Source organism: Oncorhynchus keta, chromosome 23 (assembly GCF_023373465.1).
Source record: "Oncorhynchus keta strain PuntledgeMale-10-30-2019 chromosome 23, Oket_V2, whole genome shotgun sequence".
Lineage (NCBI taxonomy): Eukaryota > Metazoa > Chordata > Actinopteri > Salmoniformes > Salmonidae > Oncorhynchus > Oncorhynchus keta.
The window spans coordinates 42,862,428-42,885,667 of record NC_068443.1 but is presented as its reverse complement, the minus strand read 5'-3'; the positions used below and the strand labels follow the sequence as shown (position 1 = coordinate 42,885,667).

At 42.2% G+C, this 23,240-nt stretch overlaps 2 protein-coding genes across 5 annotated transcripts in view; one reads left to right on the top strand and one right to left on the bottom strand.

The window, feature by feature from the left end:
* The first annotated feature begins 329 nt into the window (after positions 1-329).
* Positions 330-2,884, top strand: gadd45aa (growth arrest and DNA-damage-inducible, alpha, a). Of its 3 annotated transcripts, none has more exons than XM_035800552.2 (4): positions 330-515; positions 1,188-1,289; positions 1,432-1,645; positions 1,998-2,884. In XM_035800552.2, exons 1-4 carry the CDS (start codon positions 466-468, stop codon positions 2,109-2,111), a joined length of 480 nt encoding a protein of 159 aa, XP_035656445.1. In that variant the 5' UTR covers positions 330-465; the 3' UTR covers positions 2,112-2,884. The 3 variants fall into 3 exon arrangements, with proteins under 3 accessions (XP_035656445.1, XP_035656446.1, XP_035656448.1); XM_035800553.1 differs by lacking the exon at positions 330-515 and adding an exon at positions 552-789; XM_035800555.2 differs by lacking the exon at positions 330-515 and adding an exon at positions 815-1,022.
* A 2,754-nt stretch (positions 2,885-5,638) lies between these two features.
* The window catches only part of gng12a (guanine nucleotide binding protein (G protein), gamma 12a), a 56,156-nt gene continuing 38,554 nt past the window's right edge, over positions 5,639-23,240 (bottom strand). Inside the window, exons 1-4 of one of the 2 annotated variants that reach the window (XM_035800557.2) lie at positions 12,470-12,557; positions 9,467-9,514; positions 9,251-9,359; positions 5,639-8,574 (exon numbers count right to left, since the gene is read on the bottom strand). In XM_035800557.2, the coding sequence (XP_035656450.1) occupies positions 8,449-8,574; positions 9,251-9,343 (219 nt within the window). In that variant the 5' untranslated portion in view covers positions 9,344-9,359; positions 9,467-9,514; positions 12,470-12,557 and the 3' untranslated portion in view covers positions 5,639-8,448. Of the gene's footprint in view, positions 8,575-9,250; positions 9,360-9,466; positions 9,515-12,469; positions 12,558-23,240 lie in introns of those variants that run through there. The other variant, XM_035800556.2, reaches the window with a different exon arrangement.

Below are 23,240 nucleotides of genomic sequence, written 5' to 3'. Positions count from 1 at the left end.
TGCACAAATGCACTGACAGATAGCGATACAGTCAAAGCATTTCTTTCAATCTTTTGAAATATATATTTTTATCTTGAATAACTAAATTTACCTTGAATAACACATTTTGACCGGTTTCCTAACGAGGCACAGCGTCTCACATATTGTAGCTGCACCAGCTGGAGAGAAACCACGCCTCTCTAAAATCGTCTTCCAATCAAATTATCTCATTACTGTTGCCACTCAATTTACAGCCATTCCCCACCCAGAAAGGATCTTAGTAAATTAGCATGTGGCCAATGATGTTAAGTATGCAAATATTTGACATTATCCTATGCACTTGCATTGTTCTTGCGATATTATCTGTGGACACCGGTTGTTGTCTCATTTCCAACAGCGATAAACAGAGTAGCTACAGCGTCACAACTTCACTAGCACTAACAGTGACATATCAGCAAGCAATATTGTTGTCTCGATTTTGATTTCATGTGCAAAATGACATTTGAGGAACTAAGTGGGGATTATTCTGCAGAAAGGTAAACTACTTTAAAGCGCTTTCGTCAACGCCAGTGCAACTTGCAAAACGGCTCTCTTTTCACTTGAACTTGGCAAGCAAATGGCAATGTAACGTTTAAAAAAAACAATGCTGAAAACTTCAGTGTAATTGTTATTCAGATATTTGACAACGTTGCTATGACTTGGTTAGTTGAAGTATTATTTGCAGTATTCGAATATGTAACGCCAGCTCGCGAGACGCGTTCCGGCCAGCCAATCTGCAGTTCGCCTAAACACTGTAAACGCCGCTGTCAGGTAATTTTAGGGGAAACACTTTTGACCTGAACTTTTAAAACTTCAGCGTAATTGACTTATCTTTGTACTCGTCGTTACCATTGGGAGTTTTGTCAATTATGGAGTGACGTGCACCGAAAAACGAACGCGGTGTCAAAGAGTTTGAACTTGCAAATCAGTCAGTTGGCCTCGCAGCTCGGTCAAGGTACATAACTACCTACGCTAGCTAGCTTAGCTACCGTTAATCCTCCCTCGTAAGTACACGATAGCCAGCTCCTGGGCTTGGCAGTAACGTTCGTTTGCCAGGTCATATAGACGAGCCCTGGCATTTTACCCTCCTTTTCAATAAGTTGAGCTTTGCCCATGCATATGTGAAAGTTGCTGTGAGTTTTAATAATACACTATTTTCTCTGTTTTAGGATGGATACAGTGGCAAAAGCATTGGAAGAGGTTCTCTCATTGGCATTACCCCAGGGATGCATTACAGTAGGGGTCTATGAAGCAGCAAAATCATTGAATGTGTAAGTAGGCTACACTTTAAAACCAATGAGAGTTCAAAGTTCCAATGATGTAGTTTTTGTCTGTGCATGCTTGTTTAGAATGTCTGCATTTCATATTCTGTTACTGTGTTACTAACCACATATCTGTTACTTTCATCAATAGAGATCCAGATAATGTGGTTCTGTGCATCCTGGCAACAGATGACGAGGATGTAAAGGACGTGGCCCTTCAGATCCACTTCACCCTGATCCAGGCATTCTGCTGTGAGAATGACATCAGCATCCTGCGAGTTAACAACACCAGGCGCCTGGCAGAGATCCTCGGCGGAGGGACACAGGGGGGAGAGCCCATGGATCTGCACTGTGTCCTGGTCACTGTAAGTATCTATTTCCATTTTATTCACCTTATATTCACTCAAAAACCATAACTTTCAAACACAAACAAGTGCTAAAAATGGTTCAAAAGTTATTTTCTTTTACTGGGGCACATGAGACACTCTCTCTGGACATGCCAGAACATTCCCACACCCACTAATTACTCACTCCTTGTGTCCTGTAACCGTCTTGCTACTAATGACTTCTGTGGAATTTTCATTGAGGGAAATAACTTGAATTGCTCATAGTCTTGAAACTCCCAGGTGTTTATCTATTTTATTGCAGGCCATAAAATCAGGCATTAGGATACTTTTGCAACTATTGACTCTCTCTCTTTTTCTCTTGTCTTTGCAGAGCCCACACTCCTCCTCCTGGAAAGACCCAGCCCTGAGCAAAGTGAACCGCTTCTGCAGGGAGAGCCGGTGCATGGACCAGTGGGTACCCATCATTAACCTCCCTGAGCGATGAAGGGTCCCCCCAACAGCAAGACCTGTGAAGGACTCTCTCTGTACGGGAGTAGAGTGATCCCTGATGGACACATTACCCTGGGAAAATTCCTGATGGAGGAAAAAGAAGACAAACAACCACAAAATAAAGCATTTTGAGAAGAAAAAAAGAAGATCAGATCCAGCCATCTAGATGGGATACAAAAGGGGGTGGATTTCCACTGGGTCTGGTGGAGTTGAACTATCAGCTATGGCAGTCAGGGCGAGATGACGAGGCACTTTTTATGGTCAGTCACGAGACCGAAACCGACGTCTGTGCTTTTTAACGGAAGATGGACACACTGTACAGAAAGATAAAATCATGTATGGCAGAGCACTTCACCTTGTGGGGACTTAAAAGATTGAGAGAAACAAAAAGATGAGCTCTTTTGTAGCCACTGTTGTTAAGACAACCAAGGCCTCTCTTTTTGCCGAAACAGAGCACTTGTAGAAACACTGGACTTGTTGTATTATTGTATTCACAATGTTGATGTTGTCTTTACTATTGTTATATAATTATTTAAAAAGGGAAGGGCTAAATATCCAATGAACAGTGAAGATACTATGCATTCAGTCAGTGTTTCCATTGCCAACAGTTTTTTTACACAAGTGAATAGTTCTTTTTTTACAGTTAAGTTATTTCTTATGATATTTAAATGTATTTATGTTTACAATTTTTATACCATTATCTCTCTGCAATTGTCTGTAAAGACACAGGTATATTATTGTTGTCAATAAAAAGTATTGGAGCCAGAACTTTATGGTCCTCATAAATGTTTTTTCTTCATTTCTGGAAATGTAACCAAGCTAGTTGAGCTTTGACCCCTCTGACAGTTGTATAGGGAATCACGTGTGGATCATGGAGGTCACACTGGCCTCTATGGACTCTGTGACATCCTCATCCCTGGGTGACAATAGCCCCCCTCCACTCCACTCTTTGTTCTGCTTGGGTCAGCAAGGCCGAGCTCATTCATCCGAACGGTTTTCACCCGTCCTGAGTTCAGCCCATGATTGAGCTGAGTGCCCTTTCTGCATACCTCTTTGAATGCATTACGTCTGCCTGCCGCCTCACTAGGAAAAGTACTGCACGCACATTTGACAATCCGGGTTTCTGCTCGGTACAAATGCTTTGATTTTTCACTTGCGTGCCAAACTAGCTATTGAATTAGACAATAGTGAGCGCTCAGGTGAATAAAGGTAGAATGGAAAAAGGAACCAAGTTCACGGCTTCAACTAATAGTGTATGGCCAGTGGGGACATATTACATACAATACAACATATTACAAAACCTCTGCTGGGGTAGGTAATAGTGTAAACTCATGCAAAAGCAAGGCTTTTTGAGCCGGTTCGTCTTTCACAGGGAAGGTGTGTTAGAGGACACATGACTGGAAGTCTTTGTAAAGCTTTGTAAGGGAGAATGCAGTGGGTGCAGATTGTGTAAACCACCCACTCCTTCCTCCACTTGCTATTGAGTGACATGCTCACATGTGACGCTGGCGTCGAGTGTGGATGATGTCAGAGCTCATGTAAGGCAGGCTTACCCCGGTTTCATTATGATCACGAGAAGAGCTTGTCACCTTTGCAGAACAAAACCCAGTTTCTTTCCACATGAGAAGGATATTTCGCTGTTGTGTGTTCATTGTAATTGGCTTTAAGAACCTTTTGGAATACTGTTAAAAAATATTTAAAAACTCAAGATATTTCCAAAGCTCAATGATTTTGTATTTTTTTTATATAGTTTTATTTTTGTAGCACAAACTAAAAAAGAAGTTGTTTTAAATGGATTCTATTATGTTTTTATTAATAATATTGTATATTATATAGTAATAACACCGGACTGTGTAGACCTTCCCGACCGCACTGTGTTGAAGGTTACCATGACGTAACTTAGGTTTGTGACCTGGAGAATGTGGAGAATTCTAACACTGATGTCATGTGGTATTGTGTTGGTGTAGGGGAAAGGTTATTTTTTAAATTATATATAATTAGGGTAGGGTTGATGTAAGTGTTATGTTGGTACTGGAGGAGTTCAAGCAAGGGATTTGACAATCCCCAGGCTTTAGTATCTACCCAACCTGCTCCTTGGGTACCCCTGTGCATTCAGGTTATCACAATCAACACACATTTTAGAAGGTTGTATAAGGCAATAAAGACTCAGGTGATGACAGATTTCATATTAATCAGACTCATATTTTCCACTCAAAGTATCTGGGGGGGGGAGGTCTTGAGACAATGTTTTACATCTACAGGACACTCAACGTGTTACACTTACGCAACAAAGAACACTAACTTGTGTAACAACAGTGTTATAATACCATGAGGGTGCACTGGTTGGTAGTAGCCAGTAGATTAGATGCCATGGTTGGCACGGGGGGGGGGACTGCCAGCAGTGCAGAGATTGAATCGACACTGCCCCGCCCCTCCCCGCATCCCCCACATCAGCACATTCCAACACACTGACACTGTAACTGCCAAGCTTTCACAGAGGGAGGCCCGCGGTCAGTCGGCCTGCCAGGCCTAAGCAATGTGCACACCAGGGTCGCCCTGGAACACAATGATATTGTGCTCACCAGGATTACACTGTGTGCTTCATGGCTGATATGTCTGCTTAGAGCTGATATCAATACACTGCTACTGTGCAGCCAGGCTTGTGCACGACACTGTGCCATAAGGCTTCCACTGTGAGATGGTAAAACTGTGCCTAGCTTTCCCAGCTGCAAGAGGGAACCATAGCTAAGATGTCTCTTTTGGTTACGATCCACCATTTTCCTCATAGTGGAAAAAAACATGTTTACCCACCAGCTGCCCAATGATGAGGACAGAAAATCAAGGGCAACAAGCTTCAGGCTATGCTGACAAATCCCCAAAATAGCTCCTCCTCTCTCGGAGAGCGGAAACAAGGTTTTCGTTACATTCTATGTTTAGCTCTCTCCTGTTCACTGGGCCCAGATGGCCATGGGCCAAGGCCTATTCTATTCTCTTCATGGTAAGGTATAAATACATGTCCGCTAGAGCCCACGTAATGGGAGGAAGCAAGGCTAGGCCATAGATAACTTGCAGTAGCTCTCTTTAGGCCACATGACTGGAGCTGAGCCAAACTGCTGAGTGGGTGGGAGTCCTATGGATGAGCTTGGTCTGAAATGGATGAGCTTGGTCTGAAATGGATGAGCTTGGTCTGAAATGGATGAGCTTGGTCTGAAATGGATGAGCTTGGTCTGAAATGGATGAGCTTGGTCTGAAATGGATGAGCTTGGTCTGAAACGGATGAGCTTGGTCTGCATCCCCTTTTAATTTGAATGTTATTCCCTTTTGATCTGAGTGACATTGGATGCTACATTTAAATATGACGCTTCCTGAGATTCATCGTTAGATTATCTTAACGTAATGGGCACAATGTACTCTTGCACATGAGGTAGTACAACTCGTCAGACTCATAATGAAAAAATACTTCCCCTTGAGGGAAGCTAGCATGTTACGCGAGAAAGCAACAAAGAGGCAGACAAAACGAGGTGCATTGATAAAACCATGTTTAATAACAATAGGAGCGACTGTACTACGGCAGAGAGAGAACAAAGCCACATACAGATAGATGTCTTTAAATCCACCAGATTCACAAGGGTCACGTAAGAGTCTCCCAAAAGGTACATTAAGGCCATTTCTGGTATGCTGGTTGAATCAGAATTATCCGGTGATGGCACACAAGTTAACGGTAGCCTGATTTAGCGTACTAAGTTTGTGGCAATTAAAACCCATTGTTAGAGAGAAACATAGTCGAGATACAATTGTCATCGCTGAAGAATTCGTAATGGATTACTGGGTTTCCTTGTCTCTGATTTCAAGACCTTTATGACGAATGAAGTACCTTTTAGAGGAGGGAGGCCAACACCAACAATACGAACAGTAGCACCAGGTAAGTACAATCAGACATGTTTTTTTTTGCTTCTCTTTTACTAGTGACAAGGCGTAGACATAACGATGGCACGATTCAGTTAGACATCACTGCAATTCAGCACAGAAAGATTCATTGTTCCCAAAAGATAATTGTACTTTCCAGCCCGTAGGTGCTAACCACACAGATACAGCTGGTTAGTTTCATCTAGATTTGTCACGGGGGGACATGTTCCCAACAGCTGAACGACATACAGCACATTCTATTCCTTTACTGTTCAACAGGACACTTATCTCTGGACTTTGGGGTCAGCCTCTAATACATGACATAGTGCGCACGGTTGGAGTGAAAATCATCTAGTACATTGTTAACGACAACCCACACGCCCAGCTGATGCATCTTCTATGGTCTCTCCCAACGGAATACTTGCACCTCTTTAAAATACCAAACTATACATGAATTATATGATCTCTATCGTAAATAATACGTAAGGCGACTTGGCTCACAGTGTTAGGTTACGTAACACCTGGTTTAAATGGCTGGGAGGAGTGCCGTATACTAAGGTTGTCTAGGTGAATGACCTCTGCAGTTTCCTATCCGACAATCGGCATTGAGTTGACATATGCGCTGCACTAACCAAACACTTCTGCTCTTTACATTAATAGAAGGCTCTGATGATGTCTTTCTTCCTCCATTGGTCACTGACAACCCAGGTGACTCCCTGCTAAACCAGGAAGTTATTAATAAACAGCGTGAGTCAATGGGGAGAAGATAATACAGTCAAAATGTCCCAACCCTGACTCCAAAGCCTGAAATACATTATATACGGTCATTGTAACAGACATGACAGCAGATACGATTGAAGACAAAATAACAGACTTGTTAAAGTGATGGGTGGATACCATGGTTAAATCCACTGAGCTAAATCAGACAGACGCTAACAGTCAGTGTCCCAATGTACACTGACGGTCAAAAGTTTGGGGTTACTTAGAAATGGCCTTGTTTTAGAAAGGGCATTTTTCTGTCCATTACAATAACATCAAATTGATCAGAAATACAGTGTAGACATTGTTAATGTTGTAAATGACTATTGTGGCTGGAAACGGCTGATTTTTAAAGGAATATCTACAGTTGAAGTTGGAAGTTTACATACACTTAGGTTGGAGTCATTACAACTCGTTTTTCAACCACTCCACAAATTTCTTGTTAGCAAACTATAGTTTGGCAAGTTGGTTTGGACATCTACTTTGTGCATGACACAAGTAATTGTTCCAACAATTGTTTACAGACAGATTATTTCACTTATGATTCACTGTATCACAATTCCAGTGGGTCAGAAGTTTACATACTCCAAGTTGACTGTGCCTTTAAACAGCTTGGAAAATTCCAGAAAATTATGTCATGGCTTTAGAAGCTTCTGATAGGCTAATTGACAAAATATGAGTCAATTGGAGATGTACCTGTGGATGTATTTCAAGGCCTACCTTCAAACCCTGTGCCTCTTTGCTTGACATCATGGGAAAATCTAAAGGAATCAGCCAAAACCTCAGAAAAAAATTGTAGACCTCCACAAGTCGTTCATTCTTGGGAGCAATTTCCAAATCGCCTGAAGGTACCACGTTCACCTGTACAAACAATAGTAAGCAAGTATAAACACCATGTTGTGCACCGGGGCCTCCCACTCCTCTTTCTAGAGCTAGTTTGTTCTGTTCTGTGAAGGGAGTAGTACACAGCGTTGTTCGAGATCTTCAGTTTCCTGGCAATTTCTCATATGGAATAGCCTTAATTTATCAGAACAAGAATAGACTGACGAGTTTCAGAAGAAAGTTCTTTGTTTCTGGCCATTTTAAGCCTGGAATCGAACCGACAAATGCTGATGCTCCAGATTCTCAACTAGTCTAAAGAAGGCCAGTTTATTTGCTTCTTTAATCAAAACAACAGTTTTCAGCTGTGCTAACATAATTGCAAAAGGGTTTTCTAATGATCAATTAGCCTTTTAAACTGATCAACTTGGATTAACTAACACAACGTGCCATTGCAACACAGGAGTGATGGTTGCTGATAATGGGCTTCTGTACACCTATGTAGATATTCCATTAAAAATCTGCCATTTCCAGTTACAATAGTCATTTGCAACATTAACAATGTCTCCACAGTATTTCAGATCAATTTGATGTTATTTTAATGGACCATTTCTAAGTGACCCCAAACTTTTGAATGGTAGTGTATATTCTAACTGTTTACTGTATGTTATGTATGTAACTATGGCAAGTTCAAATTGAGTGATAAAATACAGCATTTTCATTAAAGGGAAATGTTACAGGCTTTAAGGCAAGATTGATGGATGAGCAGTGGTTTTAGATCCCAATTCTCCCCGGAAAATAAAATACAGGCAACATTAAGAAGCAAACAGATGAATAAAAAGGCTTCACTACAATATAGTGCAGGGCTTTTTGTCCTTGAAGGGGTTCTCTGAGGCAGGTATGCCCATGAGCAGAGGGTCGTACTTGGCGTGTTCGCCACAGTAGTGCATGAGGTCCGCAGAGGCTTTGGATACCTACAGGACAGAGAGACATGAGAGTGTGAATGGGAGGGTTTCTGCCGACACAGGAGTCTCACACATACACACCCATCCCACAAGCACGCGTACACAGACACTCACTGACAACAGATCATCCTTAGCTGCAAGTTGGTGTCCATTAAGGGAGACATTTAGGTAAGGATGAACACACAACACTGCTTTCTACTCAGTCTAACTTTCAGCACACCTTTATCCTCTCAATGCTGGCCTCTATCCTCAGCTGTTGTACTGTCCTCCTGGCTCAACACTGCTTTCTACTCAGTCTAACTTTCAGCACACCTTTATCCTCTCAATGCTGGCCTCTATCCTCAGCTGTTGTACTGTCCTCCTGGCTCAACACTGCTTTCTACTCAGTCTAACTTTCAGCACACCTTTATCCTCTTAATACTGGCCTCTATCCTCAGCTGTTGTACTGTCCTCCTGGCTCAACACTGCTTTCTACTCAGTCTAACTTTCAGCACACCTTTATCCTCTTAATACTGGCCTCTATCCTCAGCTGTTGTACTGTCCTCCTGGCTCAACACTGCTTTCTACTCAGTCTAACTTTCAGCACACCTTTATCCTCTTAATACTGGCCTCTATCCTCAGCTGTTGTACTGTCCTCCTGGCTCAACACGGCTTTCTACTCAGTCTAACTTTCAGCATACCATACCTTTATTCTCTCAATACTGGCCTCTATCCTCAGCTGTTGTACTGTCCTCCTGGCTTGGGCTATGTTGTTAGAGCTTGGCATCTTCGATGACATCTTGGCCTCCACACCACTATATGCATTAAGTATAACAAAAGTGCCTCGTAGAATAGAACGTATAATGAAAAAAAACACAAATATAAGTACTGCAAATATATAGACAAATTGGACAACACTTACCTCGTCAAAGACTTGAAATCCAACCTTATTGAGTCTTGGGGGAAAAACCTGCAGAAAAGAAGAAGAAGAAAAAAACCTGATTAAGGGCTCGTTTCAATCTGTATGGCTGAAGCATGACAGATTGCGCGATAGGAATGTAAAGGTAAATTTCCACTTGAACCGACGTAGGCAGCTAATTCCCTGAACGCGGGAACACTGCCTTTACATTTCAGTTGGGCTGTAGTGCTGGACCTCTGCTATATGGACTGAATAGGGCCCTAAATCAACCTGCAATCATTTCATTAAAAGCATGACCACTCTCTTTAAAGCAAGCATTGGGACAAAACATTTCCCCCCTCCATCTTGCCGCAGACATACATCCTACAAAATCGGACGGTAAAAGACCAACACATCTTTGACACATGAGAAGCAGTTATGACACTTTGCCAGCCACTTGAAAAATCACCGTACGGTAGAGCATGTCATGAGAAAGCAATCATATGTCGGGGCAAAAGGGACCATAACAGTAAACAAATAATAGAACGAAAGAGCACAGTGAGATGGTTGGTGGCTTTTGTGGAGGAGGGTTACTGTTGTGTCAACAAAGTGTGATGTCAATCAGTTCTCCATTATGTCTTTGCATGATATAACCATGTTTCAGTGGTAGGAGACATATTAAAAGAGGCGCTGCAGCCGATTGCAACATGAGGGTTAACGGCTTCTGCTCACACACTTTCTCTTCTTAGGCTTTTTCCCATAAATAACATCACAAGGGCTTCCTCATTGTGCACAGAGACACACAACGCCAGAGTCGGTAGTACAGACCATTAAGACACACACACACACACACACACACACACACACACACACACACACACACACACACACACACACACACACACACACACACACACACACACACACACACACACACACACACACACAAGCCGTGAGCAGCTGCCCCAAAGTAAGGTGGTGGAAACTGCCAAACTGAGCAAAATATCTTTTTGCTCAGTTTGGCACCCTTTACATAAGAGAAGGTAGTTTAAGTGCACCAAAGTAGAGCAGCGGATCTAAAGTAGAGAGTATAGTCCTGAGTGGTCGTGAACAGTGGGGTGAAGTTCACAGTTGGTTTGGAGGAGACATTCTCTCTGACCTATAATTCCACTTCCTGATAATCATTTACAGGGACGATGGGAACATGCCTGGACACATCCTCTACTCGGCTTCCTGGGATCTCTGGTTTCGGTGTCTTTTTCACTCCCTCCCTCCCTCCCTCCCTCCCTCCCACACACACACACACACACACACACACTTTATCTTTTACTGCCAGAGACAGGAAACCTTTCGGCAGAATATATCGTGTAATAAACAGAAACATCACATGTGCAATAAAGAGGCCCACATAAATGGAGCACTACCTCCATTAAAGAAAGGTCTGCCTCACTCCCATGTGCTCTATAAGCTGAGACCGGTGGTGTTACTCAAATCCTCAACTAAGCCAATCAGCATCCAACGTTAAAAAGTCCTACAGTGTGTTCCTATTCCAAACTGTCGAGGAATTACCGCAGACTGAAATGTAAGAACTAAACGTCCGCAATCAGTGCAGTCTTCAGAATGTCATAGGAGAGTTTGTAAAGAAATGCAATAAAGAAGAAGAAGAAGTAAAGGACATGTGTGGTCCTTCTGTGGCTCAGTTGGTAGAGCATGGCGCTTGTAACGCCAGGGTTGTGGGTTCGCTTCCCGGGACCACCCATACATAGAATGTATGCACACATGACTGTAAGTCGCTTTGGATAAAAGCGTCAGCTAAATGGCATATATTATTATTATTATATTACATGAATGCAAATACACACAACGTAACAATCAAAATACAAAAGTGTGCACAGGGCCAGAGCTGGGAGTCAAGCTCTCCTGTTCCTCCATTGGTTAGAGTGATTGGGTTGTTTTGTTTGACCCCTGTGCCCAACAGGCTGTGGTCCCTTCTGAGGGCTTTGATGCTACAACAGGAGTCCACTGTATCTCTCTTAGTGTCCAGGAAGGAGGGAGGACTCTTGTTTCCTGGCCTGACTGATTAAAGCACGACCCTCCGGAGCAAAAATAGCTCATTGGAAAAAGGCGGGAGACAATAAGGATAGAACTTCAAAGCTTTGTTGCTGCAATAAATATGTCAGATACTTTCAATTACTTTCTTGATGTAGCTTTCCGTGTACAATACCAACCAATGTATAAAAAAAAAAGTCAGTGCCACAAGTTCAATCTCTGGCAACCCCGCATGTCAGTGAAGATAAATCCATCTGAAACCAACAAAAAAAACTATGCAGTTTTGTTTCTTATTAACTCTTCCGGAGACTCTTCTGGCCGAGAGTTCTGAGGGGTAAAAACTCCCTTTTCCCACCTAATGTTTTTTGCTGGATCATTTCCTGGTGTTTAACTGACATAACGACCCAAGCTAACAGAGTTGAACAGTCAACGACCAGAGGAGAAAAGTATGTTGCATCCTCCTCGGACAAAAGCGTGATACCATATTTTTTTTAACATATTCTGGTAATAAATGACTGGCTATTTATTCCTTGTATAAAATCAATTACTCCAGCATCCTTGTTCTCCTTAGAAACTACAATGAGAGACTCATTGTGTAATATTCAGAGCAGGGCAAATACTGCCACAATGAAAAGAGCAACCTGTTCACAGTCAACAAGTTAAAGAACACCGTTAGAGTATCACTGGCGAAAGTAAAGACCCCTCCTGGAAGCAGTAAACAGCGACCAGATATTTATTTCCTGTTCTTGGAAAGAAGGAAATGTAGGCCAGAGCAGTTTAGCTAATTGTGTTCTGTTGTCCCTAAAGGAAGACAGTGCTTGAATTACCTAGGTCGAACAGGGTTCTGCTGATTCTGATAGTGCTGCAGTCAGTTGATGTTGGCTGTCACTTGGCAATATTTAAATTCAATCTGAAATTCGTAGAAGTTCACAGTGCATGCTTACAAAGAACAGAATATGGTATACAGGACCAGCTTACCAAATGACTGTGTAGCAGAGGTAAGCTGGTCTTGGATACTGAGTCCTCGTACAGCGATGGTACCTGAATTAACTGTCGCCCCCGAACCATAGAAACTCTTCTGTGGCTTCGAAAGACCAGTTCAACCAGCCTGTAGTGAAAGGGAGTTTTCAGACCTGCCCAAGTGAGTCAGGTTGGCAAGCCTCTAATCCGACGCCAACCAACACCACCACCATCCTAATTGACTTTGGGAGGGCACCCCCATCCCCCTGCAGTAACTCCAAGGCATGGGGCCACACAGGCTTCATCATACAGTAGTTCTACCGCCTAGGATCAGAGAGAGGACCACCCCATAACATAGCCTACCCCATCGTCCCCCCAACACCACCCTCCAGCCCTCATATGTAAACCTCAACAGGACCACCAACAGCACAGAATAGAGCAGGCCCACTATTCTACTGTACCTCACACACACACACACACACACACACACACACACACACACACACACACACACACACACACACACACACACACACACACACACACACACACACACACACACACACACACACACACACACACACACACACACTATTAATTAACATTACATTCCAGGCACAATGCTTTGGAGTCCTTGTGAGTCTCTAGAAAGAATAGAGTTTGCTCTGAATAGGCTCTGTAGCTCAGTTGATAGAGCATGTCACATGCAATGCCACAATAGTGGGTTTGATTCGCGGGAACACCCATATGTAAAATGCATGCATGACTGTAAGTCCCTTTGGATAAAAGCATCTGCTAAATTACTTATATTACATTCAGCATATTACTTGACACCTCTGACAATATGGGTGCAGCTGTACAGCTTTGCCTGACGCCAGCACTCATAAACAAACATTTTTGCAGGAGTTTTTTTCCAATAATTTAACGTCATCATGATTATATCTATAGAAGGCTATGGCTTATTGAAAGGTGTTAATTTAAGTTGTCTATAGACATCGTGTGAGGCTATGGGCGTCTGCCAAACAAGTGGTGACGCCAAAGTTTCCTCTTTTGCATGGAAACAGTGTAATGGCGCGATATTTGGAGTCTAGACAGAAGTCTGTCTCTTTGAACTTTTTTCGAGTTCAAAGCCCTGGGCTGCGTGCCAAAATCGGTCTCTCCCTCACACACACAGGGTGTTTTTCAATATGCATATTACCGTGCTCCGAAACACGCACATTGGAGCACAGGAGGGTCGGAGAATGAGTCCAAATCAAACTATCCGAAACGGAGCACCTATCCTGCTGTGTAAATTCTCCTAAACTGCTACAAAAAGTCAAATCTGACAAAAGCTGTATCCCATCTAGTCAAAACCCATTATTTTTGCTTAAGCTAAATAAAATAAACTCTCACAGCTCATATGTTGCCTTACTACAATATTCGATACGTTAATAAATATATACTGTGTTCATTTTGGCATGTTTACCTGCCTACAATTCTCTTACTATGGGCTTGTGCATAGATCAAGTCAGTAGGGCTAACTAGCTAGCAAGCTAGCCATGAAGAATTGACAGTTAGTCACCTAGCTTGATAACATTAGTTTTAGGTGATTTTTTGCTGTTAAACTAGCTGGCGAGCTAGATTATTACGATTCACATATATTAGGTTGTCGTTGGTGATGAAATATCACTTCCTTACATTATAAAACACTTTTCTTTTTTTTACATTACATTTTTGTAATTTAGCCGAAGCTCTTATCCAGAGCGTCCTAGTGCATTCATCTGAAGATAGCTAAGTGGGACAACCACATATCACAGTCATAGTAAGTACACATTTTCTCAAGATATCAGCAAAGTCAAAGCAAGTAAGGGGAGTCTTCAAAGTTATTCCTGCAGGTGGCAAAAAAGCAACATTTGCATGACGAGCTGAATTAAATCTAAAAAAGCTTTGAAGATAAAAAGCTTGCGGTACGCTCAATGCTCCGTTGACATTTCACAGAGACACGCTTGTCTTTGTGAGAAGTCTTGGAGAAGAAGGATGACGAGTTGAACGGGAATACGAGCCTGTGACGTAGTTCATTCCAGCCGAGCTGATGCGATGCGGTGCAATTTTCCTTATTTTTTTACCACTTTTGTTTCTCTGGCCTCCATTGATTTAGTCACACAAATTTTGGCCATCATACAAGGGTAAAACTCCAATAACCTTTGAACAGATTATGACATGAGACATGAGGTTCATTTTCTCAGAGGATTATCTACACATGGCAAACGTATGTGGACACCCCTTCAAATGAGTGGATTTGGCTATTTCAGCCACACCCGTTGCTGACAGGTGTACAACGTCGAGCACACAGCCATGCAATCTCCACAGACAAACATTGGCAGTAGATAGGGCTGTGGCGGTCATGAATTGTTGTCAGCCTGTGATTGTCAAGCAAATAACTGTAAAATGTGGTCTATTTCATAAGAACAGAATAGCATATATGGCTATGGGCTACACTAGTTCATTTAGCAGACATTTTTGGCATTTGGCATTATTTGGCATTATTTCACATTATTTTATAGTATGAAGAATACAATTGAACGTACCTGAGTAAAATGAACATAGCTTAGTAAAATACAAATTATATTTCCTCCAAATTATTTGAGGGAGTGTGCACATGTGGTTATTCTGTGTTGAGTGTTTATCAAAGAAACAGGTACTCCTATATGCTGAATTTAGAGTTATTTATGTAACTTTAGTTGTGATACCAACATTGGGCTATATGTTTTGATTAATAATACATTGTAAAGCTGCATGATGCGACTCTAATGATGATTTGAAAAAAGTTGCATGAACGTCGTGATCTCTGCTTTGTTATTTGCAGGCTGTACACGATATATATTCATCAGTATCTCACTCACAATTTGACAAGCACTTGATAATGCATCGCATTTCCTAGCAGCATCGCTAAGCTTTTTTGCCTTAAGTGGGGTATCATTCACAAGTGATAGGCTAATATTGTCACCCATCAGACTACTCTTGATTTAATAGTCTTGGCATATAAAAAAATGATATACAGTACCAGTCAAAAGTTTAGACACATAAATTCAAGGGTTTTTCTTTATTTTTATTATTTCCTACACTGTAGAATAATAGCGAAGACATCAAAACTATGAAATAACACATATTGAGTCATGTAGTAACCAAAAAAGTGTTTTTAGATTCTTCAAAGTAGCAACCATTTGCCTTGATGACAGCTTTGCACACTCTTGGTATTCTCTCAACCAGCTTCATGAGGAATGATGTCTTGAAAGAGTTCCCACATATGCTGAGCACTTGTTGGCTGCTTTTCCTTCACTCCGCGGTCGAACCCATCCCAAACCATGTCAATTGGTTGAGGTCAGGTGATTGTGGAGGCCAGGTAATATGATGCAGCACTCCATCACTCTCGTTCTTGGTCAAATAGCCCTTACACAGCCTGGAGGTGTGTTTTTGGGTCATTGTCCTGTTGAAAAACAAACGATAGACCCACTAAGCGTAAACCAGATGGGATGGCTTATCGCTGCAGAATGCTGTGGTAGCCATGCTGGTTAAGTGTGCCTTGAATTCTAAATGAATCACAGACAGTGTCACCAGCAAAGAACCCCCACACATCACACCACCTCCTCCAAGCTTCATGGTGGGAACCAAACATGCGGAGATCAGCTATTCACCTACTCTGCGTCTCACAAAGACACGTCAGTTGGAACCAAAAATGGCAAATTTGGACTCATCAGACCTAAGGACAAATTTCCACCAGTCGAATGTCCATTGCTCGTGTTTCTTGGTCCAAGCAAGTTTCCTCTTCTTATTGGTGTCCTTTAGTGGTGGTTTCTTTCCAGCAATTCGACCATGAAGGCCTGTTTCACACAGTCTCCTCTGAACAGTTGATGTTGAGATGTGTCTGTGACTTGAACTCTGCGAGGTGCAATCTGAGGTGCAGTTAATTACTGATTTCTGAGGCTGGTAACTCTAATGAACTTATGCTCTGCAACAGAGGTAACTCTGAGTCTTCCTTTCCTGTGGCGGTCCTCATGAGAGCCAGTGTCATCATAGCTCTTGATGGTTATTGCGACTGCATTTGAAAGTCCAACTGCACTTTTTACAGATTGACTGACCTTCATGTCTTAAAGTAATGATGGACTGTCATTTCTCTTTGCTTATTTGAGCTGTTCTTGCCATAATATTGACTTGGTATTTTACCAAATAGGGTTATCTTCTGTATACCACCCCTACCTTGTCACAACACAACTGATTGGCTCAAACACATTGAGGAAAGAAATTCCACAAATTCACTTTTAACAAGGCACACTTGAGAGAATGCCAAGAGCGTGCAACGCTGTCATCAAGGCAAAAGGGTGAGAAACACCTTCAGTTTCACTCCACAGATGTAAGATCTGAATTTGATCCTCCTGTTGCAGGAGCACTTTCCTGCAATGCAGGACATTTAAAAACAGGTACTGTACTTGAGGTTTAAAAGTGCCTCTGAAGTTTATAATTTCCTATTTGAAATTCCAAACTTGATTTTCCCTTACTAAAAATGTATCAACCCCTACAATTTTTTTAAAAATTAATGCTAATCCACATCTATCATTCACATTTTCTGTTGCTGCAGTGTTGTTTTCCTGCTGTGGCAAAGTTTGTCTCAAATTAAGATCCTACAGCTGTAGGTTTGCTGCAGGAGTTCCCTTGTCTGCAGGGGAAAAGCCCAAAGTAGTTGTTCACACCAGTCGAGCCGTGCTCTTTTGCCACTATGAGCATTTTCCAGCTGAGTCTGTGAATAAAATAAAATAGTTTTCTCCTACAACACCATCATTGTGGTTCATAGAAGAGCAGCCCCGCTGGCAATCACTTGTTTACAGTAAACACTTCGTTGTGTTCACTTCGTCACCCAGTTTACCGAACACCATAAAAGACCATTGGTTTTGCTGAGTAAAGTAGGATAGTTTTACGAGTCGATGAGAGAGAGAAACAGAAAAGCTGCTGATGGTAGGAGCTTTTGTTTGTTGAAGTGTGAGAAACACAGAGGCACTGAGGAGCTAGAGAGGATGACATCATTCCATTCCCACCAGAAAAACTGTTCAGATTTGTTCAGCCTTTTGCTTGCCAAGCAACTGTTGTCATGCACACTGGTTGGGACTGCACTGGTCCAGTCTTTCTGTTGGATACCTTTTGTCACCTAGGCCAATCGAATAGCTCGGACAACTCGAACAGTAGTCGGTGGATGTTAAAAATAGAAAGATCAGATCATGCAGACAACTCACAAGGTTCCAGTGTTTGGAAGAATGTAGTGCAGGGAGCGTTCAATGACTTCATAAACCGAGTGGTTATTTGAGCTGTACCATTAGTAGGTTCACAGAGAAAAAGCTGCAGGGGTGAGACACTGGGGTAAAAGATGAGAAAACGTGCACCACCCAAAGAAGAGGGCATGGTTCCAGAGACAACTTAGCTTGGGTGACCCCACCCAGTCTGGTATTAGCATTGGTGGCAAATGAGAGTCAAAAGTAATCATTAAGGGCCCGTGTTCTTGGTACAGCCACACCAAGACCGTGTTAGCCTGCTGACCTTAAGTCCTGATATTATCTCTGGAAGCCACCATAACACACCACAAGTATTCAGGTCTCAGACCAGGTGGCTCGTCATGCTATGCCAGCGAACTACCTCCACCGACTACGGAAGATTACTTGATATATTTCTGTTTCACACACACAAAAGACACTTGTCCAGTACTGTACTCATATAGTCATTTCTTTGTCCACACATATCTCCAGACATACATGCACACAGGCGCTCTTTATTAAAAAACGGTCGTGTTGCTTTTAGAGGTTTCACCCAATGCTCAGCAAGCTCTGGTCCAACAGCACAACACAGCTCTGTCTAGACAGCTGCCTCTAGACTGAACTCATTTCAGAAGAGTCGACAAATCCCAAATTCCCATGTAATTGCTTTAGGCTCATTTCTGCCCCATGCACTCTTCAACCCATGTTGAGTCTTTACTGACAGAGCAGCCATAAAAGTGTCCTCTAGAGATAGAATGCCCGCCTCTGGGAAGAAATGTTATCCTGTCAGCTGGACTATTTCTGCATTCAACATCGCTGTCGTAGAATCATTGGCATGACAATATCTCGTAGGCGAATAAATCAAATCAAATGTTCTTTTTCACATGTGCTGAATACAGTTTCTCAGTCGTGTACAAGCAATTTGTGTGGAAACGTTTCTAGCAGAACAGCGATGATCAAATGCTTAAATACATTTACAGAACTAATTATCATTTTCTTGCCTAATTACCCGACTTGCATATCTTATAACAACTTATGCAAAACTTTACATAAAAATATCATCAGTGAATACAAAATTCACTGTTAAGTGTTTTGTTCACAGAATTGAATACGTTGTTTCCCTCAGAAGAGAAATGTGTGCAATTGTGTTCCCTGTTTCCGGCAATCAGTACTTTTAAGTAACTCATAAGACATCATCCTCGATACTAACCACGTTTTCATCCACAATTTTATGCCAGTTAAGTCATACTGACTAAAAAAATAATTCAGGACAGCATTGACGGAAACAGGAAGCTTCTGTATAATTTTACAAATGCCGACAGATAATTTGTTTGTTTGACATGGTGGGATCTTTTTATGTCGGTAAAATGTATAATGTGACCTCCCACTGGTGCAGTGGTCTAAGGCACTGCATCGCAGCGCTGAGGTGCCACTACAGTCTGGGGTTCGATCTCAGCCGGCTGTGCCTGGGAGACCCACGGCAGTGCCTTGCGGAGCACAATTGTCCCAGCTCCGTTCGGGTTTGGCCGGGGGTGGGGGCTTTAGGAGCTCTAGCGTCTCCTTGTGGCGGGCCGGGCGCCTGCAAGCTGACTTCGGTCGTTAGTCGAACTTTGTTTCCTCCGACACATTGGTGCAGGCTGGCTTTCAGGTTAAGCGAGCAGTGTGTTCAGAAGCAGTGCAAATATTGACATGTCACGCGATGATATGGTGTGTGGTCCTCCCACTACGACTCAGGAAATCATGCAGTTTATTAGGCTACAATTAAATAACTGACGAAGAACTTCACAGGGTGGTGAACGTTGATCTTGGTGCTCCTTTCCAATAAATATTGAGAGTCTGATTCTGGTGACATTATGATTGATGCTTGACTGTCGTTTGACAAATAAACATATTATCCATAATAACCTCCTACCCGCGCAACTTTTCTGTACTGTATCTGTGAGCTGTTGGCTAGAGCACAGGTGTCAAGACCAGAGTGGTTTGTAAGATTTGTAAGTCGCTCTGGATAAGAGCGTCTGCTAAATGACTTAAATGTAAATGTAATGTAAATGTAATGGTCACATTTACTAATAACACAACAGCTTTTGTGCCGAAACAGTAGAGTTGAAAATGTGATGGAAACTCGACATGGCAGGATCTTGTGAACTCTGTTTAGAAAATCTAAAACATTGTTCCAAAATGTTTTACGTGTTTGAGAAACTCTAATGTTCTCACATGCAATAATACCAACAACCCACGATTGAGACTTTAGATATTTATTCAGTGCATGAAAACAAGCTAAAAAAACGGATTTAAGAATATTTGCACGAAAATATGTCACCAATTGGATGGAAACCTATAGCCATTATAAAGCTTTGTTTAGGTGTAGATTGAAGCCTATACATTCATATCAGTTGTTTTTCTCCATTGTATTCACCTTCCCTTATTTCTGTTGTGGATTGTGTTTCTGTGCACCATTGGAAAGTCTTCAAAACAATGAGCAAACCAGCCTTAGTATTGAATATATGTCATTGGATTGCTAGAAATGTCCTCTGGTCTGATGGAAAGAACAGAACTGTTTGGCCATAATGACCATCGTTATGTTTGGAGGAAAAAGGGGGAGGCTTGCAAGCTGAAGAACACCATCCCAACCGTCAAGCACGGGGGTGGCAGCATCATGTTGTGGGGGTGCTTTGCTGCAGGAGGGACTGGTGCACTTCACAAAATAATGGCATCAAGAGGATGGAAAATTATGTGGATATATTGGTTAAAGCTTTGTCGCAAATGGGTCTTCCAAATGGACAATGCCCCCAAGCATACTTGGCGTAAGGACAACAAAGTCAAGGTATTGGAGTGGCCATCACAAATTCCTAACCTCAATCCTATAGAAAATTTGTGGGCAGAACTGAAAAAGCGTGTGCGAGCAAGGAGAACTACAAACCTGACTCAGTTACACCAGCTGTCAGGAGGATTGGGCCAAAATTCAACCAACTTATTGTGGGAAGCTTGTGGAAGGCTACCCGAAACGTTTGACACAAGTTAAACAATTTAAAGGCAATGCTACCAAATACTAATTGAGCATATGTAAACTTCTCACCCACTGGGAATGTGATGAAATAAATAAAAGCAGAAATAAATCACTACTATTATTCTGACATTTCACATTCTTAAAATAAAGTGGGGATCCTAACTGACCTAAGACAGGGAATTGTTACTCGGATTAAATGTCAGGAATTGTGAAAAACTGAGTTTAAATGTATTTGGCTAAGGTATATGTAAACGTCCAACTTCAACTGTAGTTCTAAAAGGGGGCTACATTTTCCAATTTCAGCATTTTAAATGTCCTTCCACCCAATGAAGTTCCTATGTTAGAATTGCCAGAACAATGAGATACCAAAAATATTGGAATCGTGGAATCGCCAACTTATAATGTACTTTTATGGTTGTTGAATACAAATACATCGCGAAGCAACTGCTCTCGATGTATCCCATCTTGATCAAGCAATCTTCTGTCTCTTATGTAGCGGGCGTAAAAGAAACACAGTAGAACATTGGCCTGTTGGAAGCTACATCTCCCTACTACATCGCACAGTACTGGCATGATCTGATTTACCTCACGATAAACTGCAGCGCATGTGCGCATTGAGCTCACAGAAGAAAACGTAACGAAATGGAATTGAATTAGTTGTATAACTGACACACATGGTGAATTGCTCAGCACGACCCACTTGTAAAAAAAAAAAAAAGGTATCCTTGTTCACCCTTTACTTGATGTAGGCCTAAGCATCTTATAAATGCAAACAGTTCTGACCTTTCATCATTCCAGCCAGTGATTTCTTCAAGAAAGGAAGTGCATTGTTTAATATTTTAACAGGGCACTAGAGACCGTACACACACTGTTGTCATGGTCTTCCACAAGAACTACATTTATGTGCAGAATCATTTTTCCCTGAGTGTAGAGAAGGGGTCTTTAAAGCCATTGAATAATTGCACTAGAATTCTGCTTCAGTGTTGGGGGTAAACCTAATGGAATTTCCCCATTGAACCATGCACGGAATTGAGTTATAAATAGCTTGTGTCAACTGACAGTTTCTTCTCCATGACCTCAGTGAAGGGGAATGCAGGTACCTGCCCCACATCACAAGACCATAATCACAAGGAGGAAAGGACAGAATGTTCATTATATATCCTGATGCCTATTCACCTTACCCCTATACCTCCATTATTCCAGTATCCCTGCACATTGTAAATATGGTATTGGAACTGACTGACCGTGCATTTGGAAAGTATTCAGACCCCTTCGCCTTTCCCACATTTTGTTACATTACAGCCTTATTCTCAAATTGATTTAAAAAAATAAATAAATCATCAATCTACACACAATACCCCATAATGACGAAGCGAAAACAGGTTGTTAGAAATGTTTGCAAATTTAAAAAACTGAAATACCTTATTTACATAAGTATACAGACCCTTGGCTGTGTTTCCATTAATCATCCAATAGATGTTTCTACAACTTGATTTGAGTCCACCTGTGGTAAATTCAATTGGTTAGAAATTATTTGAAAAGGCACATACCTGTCTATATAAGGCCCCATAGTTGACAGTGTATGTCAGAGCAAAAACCAAGTCATGAGGTCGAAGGAACTGTCCATAGAGCTCCGGGACAGGATTGTGTCGAGGCACAGATCTGGGGAAGGGTACCAAAACATTTCTGCAGCATTGAAGGTCCCCAAGAACACAATGGCTGCCATCGGTCTTCAATGGAAGTTTGGAACCACCACTTCCTAGAAGTGGCCACCAGACCATCTCTGTGGCAATCCACCAATCAAGCCATTATGGTAGAGTGGCCAGATAGAAGCCACTCCGTTGTAAAAGGCACATGACAGCCCGCTTGGAGTTTGCCAAACGGCACCTAAAGGACTCTCAGACTATGAGAAACAAGATGATCTGGTCTAATGAAACCAAGATCGAACTGGCCTGAATGCAAAACGTCACATCTAGAGGAAACCTGACACCACTCATCACCTGGCCAATACTATCCCTACGGTGAAGCATGGTGATGGTAGCATCATGCTGTGGTGATTTTTCAGCTGCAGGGACTGGCAGACTAGTCAGGATCGATAAGATGAACGTTGCAAAGTACAGAGAGATCCTTGATGAAATCTGCTCCAGAGTGATCAGGACCTCAGACTGGGGGCGAAGGTTCACCTTCCAATAGGACAACGACCCTAAGCCCACAGCCAAGACAACACAGGAGTAGCTTTGGGACAAGTCTGTGAATGTCCATGAGTGGCCCAGGCAGAACCCGGACATGAACCTGATCGAACATCTCTGGAGAGACCTGAAAATAGCTGTGCAGCGACGCTCCCCATCCAACCGGACAGAGCTTGAGAGAATCTGCAGAGAACAATGAGAGAAACTCCACAAATACAGGTGTGCCAAGCTTATAGCGTCATACCCAAGAAGTCAAGGCTGTAATCGCTGCTAAAGGTGCTTCACCAAAGTACTGAGTAAAGGTTCTGAATACT

Excerpts from the sequence above, each read along its gene's own strand:
- gadd45aa (XM_035800552.2), top strand. The coding sequence starts at position 466 with ATGTGCAAAATGACATTTGAGGAACTAAGTGGGGATTATTCTGCAGAA. Across the intron at positions 516-1,187 it reads GGGGATTATTCTGCAGAAAG|GATGGATACAGTGGCAAAAG; the intron begins GTAAACTACTTT and ends TCTCTGTTTTAG. Across the intron at positions 1,646-1,997 it reads TGCACTGTGTCCTGGTCACT|AGCCCACACTCCTCCTCCTG; the intron begins GTAAGTATCTAT and ends TTGTCTTTGCAG.